The sequence below is a fragment of the Camellia sinensis genome, chromosome 2 (assembly GCF_055761805.1).
Source record: "Camellia sinensis isolate YWXY chromosome 2, ASM5576180v1, whole genome shotgun sequence".
NCBI lineage: Eukaryota > Viridiplantae > Streptophyta > Magnoliopsida > Ericales > Theaceae > Camellia > Camellia sinensis.
Genome location: NC_138962.1, coordinates 143,347,407 through 143,359,364, shown reverse-complemented (window position 1 = coordinate 143,359,364; position 11,958 = coordinate 143,347,407). Strand labels below are relative to the sequence as shown.

At 35.6% G+C, this 11,958-nt stretch overlaps 1 protein-coding gene across 7 annotated transcripts; it reads right to left on the bottom strand.

The window, feature by feature from the left end:
• Nucleotides 1–952: 952 nt before the first annotated feature.
• On the bottom strand, nucleotides 953–9,602 carry LOC114279211 (uncharacterized). 7 transcript variants are annotated; one of them, XM_082915704.1, is made up of 10 exons: nucleotides 8,921–9,602; nucleotides 8,683–8,737; nucleotides 4,624–4,688; nucleotides 4,350–4,404; nucleotides 3,743–3,870; nucleotides 2,700–2,793; nucleotides 2,098–2,447; nucleotides 1,849–1,973; nucleotides 1,514–1,760; nucleotides 953–1,265 (listed from the first exon to the last, which is right to left on the bottom strand). In XM_082915704.1, the coding sequence occupies exons 3-6, from the start codon at nucleotides 4,654–4,656 to the stop codon at nucleotides 2,713–2,715; spliced, it is 297 nt and encodes a 98-aa protein (XP_082771830.1). In that variant the 5' UTR covers nucleotides 4,657–4,688; nucleotides 8,683–8,737; nucleotides 8,921–9,602; the 3' UTR covers nucleotides 953–1,265; nucleotides 1,514–1,760; nucleotides 1,849–1,973; nucleotides 2,098–2,447; nucleotides 2,700–2,712. The 7 variants fall into 7 exon arrangements, 6 of the variants coding, with proteins under 6 accessions (XP_082771830.1, XP_082771829.1, XP_028077227.2 ...); XM_082915703.1 differs by having other exon boundaries at nucleotides 2,098–2,435; XR_014361666.1 differs by lacking the exon at nucleotides 4,350–4,404 and having other exon boundaries at nucleotides 2,098–2,435.
• Between the last annotated feature and the right edge of the window lie 2,356 nt (nucleotides 9,603–11,958).

Here is an 11,958-nt window from a genome sequence, read left to right as displayed (position 1 = left end):
AGGCTAGATTAGGGTTCTGAAAAATTGAAGGAGAAAGAGGAGGATAGGGTTTGGCAAAAGGTGATTCTCAATCTTCAAAGCAAATTCCCATAGAGGGTTTTATCTCTTCAACCTCTTCCCACTCCTCCATGAGTGGCTAGGCTCTTCTTTTATAGGGTTTTGATGAAACCCTAGCTATGTAATTAGGTTTTCTTTTTCATTTTTTATTATGTAAATGTTTGAACAATTGTATGGTGTTTTAAAAGTTTCAAATATATATTTTCCACTATTTCTTCAAGTATTTGGCTTTTTGTGATTGTTGAAAGCTTTCCATACAATCGTTTTCATTTATTTCATATTCAAGGTATGAGACGAGCCACACTATGAGGGAGGAGTCGTTTTGCTACCCTAGTTTAGAGCGAATGACTCATACTATTTGAGACGGTTCGTGCCTATACATTGAATGCGATAATTTTCTTGATAAATGCTTCGAACTTGTAGTTGCGAAGTATTATTTAGTTCGAACCATAGCATAATTGATATCAAATTGAAACCTTATTTATGTAACTAGTGGTGAACTCATTGCCCTACGTTTTTTCCCAAATCGGTAAATCCAATTTCATTTATAATTGCTAGTTTATTCGCTTTGTCAAAAGGATATAGCGGCATTTTTACTTTACGTCGCTGGTGTGGCCATCGCCATGTGTATAAGGTGCTTTATAAACATTGCTGATACTTGTAGTGGCATTTTCATAAGCGTCTGTATAATATGCAATCCATTAAAATAATAACTAATGACGTCACAGGATACGGTGACGTTTTGAACAAAAATGCCATCTTTTTTCTTTATTTCATAATTTAATTAAAATATAAAATATTTTGTTGAGCTAGCTGGATATTTATTCACATTCCAATTTACATAAAACCATAAAGCACGACATAGCAAAAAGTAAAAACAAAAGTAGAAGATGGTGAAATAAAACCATCAAATTTGATATTTGATAGAAATAAATAAATAAATAAATGTTCATAGAAGCATATTTAAGTTCTAAACTTCACCTCGATCTTTGAAAAAAAAAAAGAAAAAGAAAAAGAAAAAGAAAAGAAAAGAAAAGGGTTCTAGATTCACCAATCAACACACTTGGATATTTTAATGCTCTTACTAAAAATAAAAAAATTCTTAGAAGATTGCAATTTTGGGCCTATTAAAAGAAGAAAAAAAAAAGTTACAAATTCCTCTTACATCTTGAATCAGATCTTTCCCTCGGCAAAATTATCCTTTTGACCTACAGATAAATAAATAATAGTTGGAAATTATAATCCTTTTGAAGAAATTCTAGAACAAAGCAATAAATACTATCAAAAGCATGAAGAGATGAAAGTTAATACATAAATCACCATTATAATAAGAACATGTATAGTCCTTGCTTGTTCCATATTTAATATAATCAAATCTGGTGCCCAAATTTCAGTGAAACCAAACAATTTTTAGACCAGACATGGTTCTAAATGATGAAAACAAAACACTAATTACCTCTGGTGCCCAAATTTCTTCATACTTGCAAGCAATTAGCATTGAACTAATGCCGACCAATTGAAGCTCCCTTTTTGGGACATCATTCATTGAAAGGTACTGATACTATGTTAATTGTGAGGTAAAGGGTCTCAGGCATTAGTTCAAACTTCCTGTGAACCTCTGTCAACCAGTCTATGAGAATTGATCTCATCTTTGAATTGATTTTAGGCTATGAATCCATGTAATCGTGAACTTGACTCTCACCCTACCATAATAAATTCCCATTAATGAGCAAAACATGTCGATAGACAGAGAAGGTAAAAAGATAGAAAAAATGAAGGCCAAAATAGTACCTCTGTAAACTTGTAGACCTTGTAGATGTCCTCAACATACTCCACAACTGCCAATTCATTATCAACATCTACTGCATCAATGTTGCTATTGGATCCTTCGGTTTCGTGGTGGGTCCACATAATGTCTGAGGTAGATCAAATTAAGTAACAAGGAATAATATACATATACAAATAGAAAAAGTATGTACAGAGGGGAAAAAATTGATGATGAAATTGAAATTGAAATTGAGAGAAGTCCACACTAACAACCTTGCTTTGAGTAGTGAGGATTGAAGTCATAGTTTTGACCTAATTCCTAGAAGACCCAAGTCGCAACTTTCTTGCAATGACGGTGACAGGCTTTTTCTCCTCGAACTCCAATTCTTCATTAGAGCTTACGACAATTACCGTCTCTGGTTTTGGAGGATCGTAGTGCTTCTTGTGTCCAGCAGCAACTGCTGCTTTTACTACACCTCCACCATCAACAACTTCTGCAAGTGGTTTTTGCATATTTAATATAATCAACTACCTTGAAGTCCTAAGCAATTTCACGGACAAGCCTCTTGAATAGAAGCTTCCTGATTGGGAGTTTAGTACTCTTTTGGTATCTGCAAATTTCACTACACATCAATTAAGATAACAACTTACTTCACTAGTTAATAACAGTAATATATATCAACATAACTTGAAAATTTATGTAACATTCTTTGTAAAAATCAAACACTCACAGAGCCTATGCTGTACAAAACCACAACTATTTAGAAAGATGAAGTCAATGTTGATTAATGTGATGGACCAACAAACATTTTTGTGTAATATTCACACTTATTTATCATTTATATTAACTTATATTTCATTTACTTTTATCTCACCTTTATATGTTGTTCAACAGAAACTTCCAAGAATCACACAGAGAGCCTCAATCAACATTTGACACCATATATGCTGGTGGGACCATCGAGAAAACTGCAGAGAATGCTCAGTCAACATTAGCCTCCATGAACTAGCGACAAATGCTAACTAAGACAAACAAAAAAGTTTATATTCGTATGGGACCCCCTGGCTTACAATTCTCCATATTCCAAGTCGTAACTAAGCTGGACATTATTTAAAAATAATTTTCAAAAAAAAAAAAAAAAAACACCAAGAAAAACGATACCAAACATGATAAAGGTAAAAACAAGCAAACCCGGATAAGAACTACTCTATTCAAAGCACCAAAAATAACTTTCAGACTACTGTAGAGGATGACATTCAAGATTTACGAGGTTGCCTAGTTCGAAAATGGGGAAGGTGGTCTCGAGACGGTCTTTAAAGGATGCTCATGTGAACTATGGCTGACGAGGACAGTTGTTTACACCCACAACCTATCTACAGACGAAGATGAGTTATTCGAAGATGAAACCATCCTTGAATCGAATATGGATACATATGGGGGAACAGAGCACCACCCAGGGAAAATAACTATAGTGGTCATTCCAAGCAAGCTGCTTAATAGTTACCATATTGATTAATGAAACCAATAACTATTTATGTATTTTATAAATTCAAAATTTTGAATTTTTTTTTTTGATCGATTTCCAAACTCAAAACATCTAACAATATGGTGCATATCATTATACATCTATATTTTGATTAGAAAAATAAATACTTTTAAGGACTTACAAAGTTCTCATATTGGAGGATAGGGAATTTGGAAAAGAAAACGTTATCATAATATTCCCAATTTCAGGATCTTTTTTACTCTGAGAAAATCAAATCAAATCAATTGTGTACTACAACAATCATTACAACAATAATTCATTTGTCTATGCACAGATCAAATGACAAACAAATTAGCAAAATTCCTGAATGAGAAAGTAATAAAATATATCAAGGTGGATTAGGGGCAAGGATTTGGGTATGTTATATGAACCTTGTCAATATTTGCAATGATTTCAGGATTAAGCTCCATCTTGCATGCATCCAGGACTTGTTGCAGCTGCCACAACTTTGTTGCTCCAAAAATAGCACTGGCAACAAGAGGGTGTTTCAGAACAAAGGCTGCCCAAAGGAACCAAGAGTTAATAGTTGATGAGTCAAATACATAGGGCAATGTATTTATTTCATCAATAAGCTACACCAAGAACATACCACACTATAAACAAGGGATATGAAAAATTGATACACATTAAAAAATGCATACATGACGATTTTATTGAGCTATCTAGTCTAGTAGAACTAAAAGTGAAGAGTTTTTTTTTTTTTTAATTTTTGAAAAAAAATCTAATTATTGTTTTCGAATTTTTTTCTTTTAAACTTTTTTGGTTCTTTTTAGATTAGACCTGAAAACCAAATTTTTTTTACACAAATCCAAAAAAAAAAAGTGACTTTTTTAGCTGGCTTTTAGTATGATCAAGTGACTTTCAAATTTCTAACCCACGAAGTATTACGCAGAGACCATTGTAAAACCTCTAAAAATTGATCAAAATATAGGGAGGCAAGCAACCATGAGTGCACCGGGGGGGAGATCGTTATCATACCAATTGCTAGAGATACAGGGTGAAGACCATATTTTCGTGCAATGTCAATATATGCCTGCAAAAAAACAGGTTAAGCATGCATACAATAATTATAAACAATCTTGAGCTTAATGAATGACTCCAACAAGTTGGTGATTATCATGTTTTCCAATTTTATTTTATTTATTTTTTATCATAGTCAAATACTTCACAATTTCAAGAAAAGATATTGGTATCTCCATTTTGAGTTGCTACAAAAATAAACTAATTCTTGGTGTGTGAACAATTTGCTTACTTTGGTAGCATTTTTTACAATGGTATGGAACATGTTGTATCTGGATTCCCCTGCTGAATACCTCCCTGGGCAAAAGAAATGGAGCATTGAGATAGATTCAACCTTAAAAAAGATTCAAACATTGATAGTATGCCCAACCAATGACAGGGCTAAAAATGAAAGAAATGGTTGAGAAATGATAATACATCATTGGATGAGCACATGGCAACATCCATATAATAATTTATGGTTAAAGAGGTAAAATTTTTTTGTTGAAGTAGTTTTAAATCATTGCCAAACTAGTTTGAAAGAGAGTGTTTGCTGCATTAATCCTTGAATAGAAGCAATAACTTGAAAATTTTTAAATGCACAAAATTCAATCACAAAATTGGACACAATCTTTTGTAATTAGATTATGTGTGTCTAAAATTCCTACAAGAACGTTGAAGCAATACATGAAAAGTTGAGAAAGAAAAAAGGGTTTGCATCAATCCATGTTTGCAAAAGAATAATTGAACATAAGAAATAGTAGAAACCAATTTATGGAAAGTAGTAGAAAAACCAAATGTACAAACTACAGGGCCAGATAGATGATAAGCAAGGTAAGGAATGAGGGAATTCAAGAAGACTCACCAGAGTGGAAATCAGGTGTTTACAGTGCACAAAAGCCATTGTAAGAAAGAGAGACATTGTTGCTGCAAAGATTGACATAGTATGGTTGTGACGGTGGTTATGTGACTCCGTACATAAACACAATAGAGATTAGCCTCAATAGACTAACCCTAGAATTGCATACGAATCACAAACGCAAAGATCATCACGAACGAGTCAAAAATAGAGTCGGTTTGAGGATGTTAATATGCTCATAGGGACTAAAACTTACAGATCTAAACGAAAGCAATCGATCGATCAAATCCAGAGAGAGAGTCTTCGATTGCGATCAATAGACTAAAAATCAATCAATCGATTGATCTGTGTTCTCTTTAACATAAATTAGTATATATATATATCAAACAGATCTGAGATCGTAGATACAGATCTGAGTTCGTATATAAACAAAATCAAAAAATCAAAGAATGAGACTCACAAAATTAATCTTCAAATCAGACTGATCGAGAGCTTTGAGCCAAGATGGAGAGAACCAGATAGAGATTACGATTGTGAATCGGAGCTTACGATGCTCGATCTAGTGAACTTTCACCATAAGAAAGAGGAGTGATGAACATACAGAAAACCCTAGATCTATCTTGGGACTGAGAAAAAAGGAAAAATGAAATGGGAAATTTGGCTATAAACCGTTATTATCTTCCTTTTATTATTAAAAGGATGAAGAAAAAAATTATATTTTTAAAACCCCCTCATAATTATAAAATTTTGTATAAATGACAAAATTTATTATTTAAATGTTTTATTTGACTATTATACCCTCAACTAAATCTTTCTTAATCACCATCTCAATCTTTCAATCTTCCCTGTTGCCTCCACCTCCCACATTCCATGGCATGTACTTCGTAGTCGATGAAAACTGCTGCCACTACAGATCCAGATCCACCACCAGCTCCGATCGAAGCATGAGAATATCGATTTGAGTTTCCAACGTTCGATCCGAATATTGATCTATTGCTTCACCGTCGCGGTACTCCAGGGGGCGGTGATGGAGTTTGAACGGCTTGAGATCTTGAAGAACTCGAGTTGCATGTCATGGATGCCATTACAGCGACTCAAGCTGTTGGTGTGGTTTCCGGAGTCGATGAAGAGAACTAAATACCTTGCATAGTCGTAAGTCTCTCTCTTGGTAGGTAGCATCTTCTCTTTCTTGATAGAAACACATAACACACATAGAAAGAAAGAAAGATGATGTTGAGGTTACAAACATGGATGATTTTGTAGAAGATTTTTTTTTTTTTAATCTGGCTGTTAATCTAATTTTTTTTATTTGTTGTTGTTGATTGGAACATATAAATGTTGTTGGAAAGAGAAACAAAGAGAGGAAACTCAGATTATGATTTGTATAATTTCAACAGATAAATGTTGATGTAGAGTAAAATTTGATTCTAGTTCATTCATTTAGTATGTATTTTATTTTTTGTGACAGTAAAATTTTATTTTGGTTGAAAACATGTTGATTTGCTTAATAATATAAAATTTTACTTTAAATCATAGTAAATTTTACTCTGATTCAGAGTAAATTTTACTTTGAAATTTTATTCTGGTTAAAAACATGTTGATTTACTTAACGATATAAATTATAGTTTGAATCATAATAAACTTTACTCTGATTCATAGTAAAATTTTACTCTGGTTAAAAACATGTTGATTTACTTAACGATATAAAATTTTACTTTGAATCAGAGTAAAATTTACTATGATTCGAAATAAAATTTTACTTTGAAATGCACTGTGAGGATGGCTTAATAGGAGCGCTGATAGATATGAGGGTAATATAGTAGAAAGACAAGTTCTAAAATATTAGGGGGATTAAAAGTACATATATAATTCTTGTCCTTTTGAAAGACAAATTAGACAGTGAGGGGTCTATCACCAAATCCCCCAAATGAAAAACGCGTGGGCGTTAAAAGGGGAAATATGTTAGTAGACCAAGCATGCGTGTTTTTTTAAAATGAATTGCTTACAAAATATTTTGAAAACATTTGAAACAACGTTTTTGAAAAAACGACATAACAAAAACGTTGTTATAGGCCAATTTTCTTGTAGTGTATACGAGTAATCAATGTAAGGCCAAAAACGTAAGAAACTAGACTTATAACCGGTTCTAATAACACTAATTTGATAATTTTTCGATTTATACCCAAAGAGAAGGCACTTTTGAAGTTACTGTTTTGTACTAGTTTTTCGGACAAATTTGAACACATTAGTTTATATGGATTTTGACTCCCAAAAATTATGAGAAAAAGTTTAGAATGAAATTCAATATGTAATAAAGCTACAATAAAAATTTCAGTTCAAAATTCATCCATTTGGTATAATTCCTTGATTTTTAAAGTACGTAATTTTATGCAGAATTTAGAAATATAAACTACACCCATTATTTTTCATCACCAATCACTAACTTGACACCCAAACAAGACACCTGTTTCTCCTATTCCTTCCCAACAACAAGCAGATTACAGGCATGGAACATCACAATATATAAATATAATAAAATATGACAATACCTTGGAATTGTTGACCCACCAATTTACTAAAAATCTCTCTCTCTCTCTCTCTCTCTCAACACTTTTCTGCTATTATCCTCACAAGGTTGCACCTCTCACCACTTAGGGACCAATTTCGATTGCAATAGTATAATACAAAACCCTAAATAACACATCCTCCTAATCAATTTATATTTCGGTAAACTACTAATAAGTCTCAATAGTTGGACTTAATTCCTATAAAGTCCTATTGAAAATAAGTTTTGGTAAAATTATCGCTAAAAATAATTTTTTTGTGACAATCTTTTATATATGTCGCTAAAAATTGATAATTAGTGATTTTTTTTTGTCATAATTTTTATAAATTATCGCTAAAACTTACAATTAGTGACTTTTTTTATGACAAATTTTTTCCATAGAACCTATTAGACAATAAGTCTACTTATCAGGACCAATACGTAAGTAACCCTTTATATTTCACGTTTATCACTTTATTATTATTGTGGACTTTCATAATAATTTTATTTATAATTTACAATTAATTAAAATACCCTCCAATAATATTTAATTTACACTTTAATAATCACCATCAAAATATTTGAGACTTGTAAAATTATTATTATATAATTATTTATTTTATTTTTATATTTAGGTTCTCAAAAGAATTCTGCAAACCATTAGCCATTAGAAGTACTAACTTAATACACAAATAGCAAATATAACTATTAAAATGAATATGCTTAAGTTCCTTACCAAAATAAAAAATGTTTTAGATAATCACAAGTTTTCCTTATTATTAATTTTCCCATTTCATTTGCAACAATGCTTTTAATATCTATAACCAGCATGATATATGCTGACAAAAGCAAAAAATCAAAATGAAAATGGAAATAATGGCTTATGAAATGAATGTGGAAGTACGTACCCGGTCGGAATTTATGGAAGGAATCTTGTTATGAAATGAATGGGGAAGTATGTACCTAATTGACAATTAAGGAAGCAATCATGTTAGACACACACTAAGAGTTCTAATAATTGGTCTCCTATTAAGCAAAAAAAAGTACTTGAAAAATTAAAACAGGCTGGAGAAGAGTGGAACGCGAACAATAGCCTGTGTAATGCTTTTGGAAATATTCTATTAGAGTTTATGTCGAGGAAATTACCTGAATCAAAAGATTAGGTCATGGTTGGCTACTCTGCATACTGTGTATGAAAATTAGAAAACTGTGCTTTACGGAGAGTGACTTGCTCAAAGATCACTTCAGAATCTATAAATACAAAAGGGACACAAGCAATCTTATGCCAGTCATGTCCCTCCTCCTCGAGGCAACGGAAGCCCTTCTTCTGGCAAGAATTGGAGTTGAGGACATTTTTTAATCTTCAATTTTTTGAGAGAACCAAGGAGTTGAAGGCCGTTCTTGTTCAACGACTTGAGATTTGATAGATATCCAATGTGGAGCGTTATGAGAGTCGAGGGCAGCAACCCCTCTTCCGGAAAGGACTCCACCCTATCTTCTGGAAAGAACTCCATCCCATCTTCCGGAAAGGACAAGCCGTCATATTCACCGGTTAATGTGAAGTGTCTAAGAGAGGGAAGTCTTTGCAAATTCCACTCTCTTCGATGAGCCGTAAGTTTGCTACAATTCCAGATTTCAAGTGAACTCAAGTTGGAGGGCAGCCCACCTTCTGGAAAAGACTCAATTTCTGGACAATTATATAAGTCTAGTGATTTAATAGATGGGAGAAGGGTATGCATTCCTTCTCACAGCGACTTGAGTTTGTAGCAACCATAGATCCAAAAGTTGGTCAGATTGGGTAAGGGTAATCCTCCTCGGGGAAAAGATACTGTAGCAACCATAGATCCAAAAGTTGGTCAGATTGGGTAAGGGTAATCCTCCTCGGGGAAAAGATACTGTGGGAGCCGAATATTGTGGGGGCAATAATGCCGAATAACGGTATGAGGACAGTTAATGACGGAATTTTTATTTGGCATTGGTCCTAGACAATCGCAGAGTCGAATAGACTAATCAGCATTCCAACCAGCCGAACAAAAGTCGAATAAATGAACGTGTAATGGATTAAGGGTGGGCTCGACCTTAAGCCCAAAGGGAAAAATATAAATAAAGGAGCATCAACCAAAGAAAGGTATGTGAGAAAAAGTTTAACTTGAGATATAAGCAACCAAGAGAATATACACTGACTTATCCGTCAGAGTGCTAATTCTGGCATCTTCGACCGGAGTGTTCATTCCTTTTCAAGTGATTAGCTGAGGATCACGAGCGTCCTACAAGATCCAAAGAGTATTTCCGAACCACTTCTCCACAATTGGCGCCGTCTATGGGAATACTCCAGCACATCCATGGCGGGCGTGACAGAAGATCCTCTGGTAGTCGCTGACGACCTTATGCCACGAGTTGATACCACTCCAAGCAACATGCTTGGGCTAGAGAACATTGCTGCACGAAGGGCCTTAAACTTCGACTCAGTTGCCCAGACCTCACCCGCGACATCAGCACTTGAGACAATGCAAGCGATTATGGATCAGGCGAAGCAAAATGAACAGAGGTTGGAAAACATGATGCCTAAGAACCAGCGCCTCTGACAGGATTTGGCCTTGGAGGTGGCAAAGTCCCAACATGCCGCACGCCAAGATCCGAGATGACCTCTGCGAAAGGATGGTCGACGACCTCGAATTTGGAGACAAGATAGTAGCAGTGATTTTGACTCATCATCCCCAGAATCCAAAAAGAAGGAACGAGTCGAAGCCTCCAGTTCTTCCGAAGGGAGTCCGCGTGCACGGATTAAGCGAAGAAGAAATGATTCAGACGAAGAGGACCAACATGACCCCTTTGTGCGACGGATCGCAAGGGCAGTACTACCCAAAAAGTTCAAAGCTCCATCGTTCACCCTATACGATGGAAAATCGAATCCCACTGATCACATTCGTCATTATAAGCAAGCCATGACGCTGCATGCAGACGACGAGGCCCTCATGTGCCGAATATTTTCGAGCAGTTTGGGACCATTGGCCATCAGATAGTATTATAAATTGGAATCGGCATCGATTAAGAGCTTCCAGCAACTCCAAAAATCCTTCAAGACAAGGTTCATCACCAATGAGGTCCAGCCAAAGCAAGCCGATTCTTTCTGGGTAATGCAAATCCAACTAGGGGAAACCTTACGTGCATATTCGGCGTGCTATTGGGAATGCTTTAATCTCGTAGATGATGCCTGCAATGACTCCATGGCCATCACTGCCTTTAAAATGGGGTTGCATCCTGATAGTGCCCTCCGCAGCTCCTTGACTAGAAGGCCCCCCAAAACAGTCTGGTCGTTAATGATGAAAGTCGAGGAATACTGCAAAGTGGAAGATGACGCCTTGCGGGTCAAAACTGGGCACAAGGCCAACAAGATGGCACCATCTGAAATCGTTCAGCCGATAAATTCTATACCATCACGGAGCCTTGAACCACTGAATTGGGCTAAATGAGACAAAAGACGAGATTCGCGCCGATCAAATGGCCAATGTTCCCACTGAGCTAATGAACAACTTCAAGTGGATAGCAGGAGCACAAGGCGCACGAACAAGAAATATACGGGGTTGTCAGAGCTGATCAGCACGGTTATGTCTAAAGTTCAACACCTACCGTTCTTCAAATGGCCACCCAAAATGGTGGGACCTCCCGACACGAGGAGACGGGATAGACGATGCGAATATCACAAAGACCACGGTCATGATACCAACAGTTGTTATGCGTTGAAGGATCACCTTGAGGAGTTGGTACAAGACGGTCGGCTTAAGCAACACGTCCGAAAGAACAACTCAACCAAAACAGTTGCTCTACGGCAAGATTCACCTCCACTCGGCGTAATCCATATGATATACAGCTTGCTGACGGCATCCGCGATACATACAATTCAGTCGCATCCTAACCCTTAAAAGCAAATCACACCGGTGAAACGGCCCCATGAAGCTGAGAGTATTACTTTCGATGATTTTGATTTGGTCGGTGTAACGCTCCCCTACATTGATCCCTTGGTCATCGAACTATGCATAAACCAATTCACCGTTGAACGTGTTCTCATTGGCCAGGGGAGTACTTCGGAAATTATGTACTACAAGACCTTCATCAAACTCGGTTTCACTGAGTCGGACCTATCTCCAGCTCATTATCCGTTATTCGGCTTCAACGCTAACACG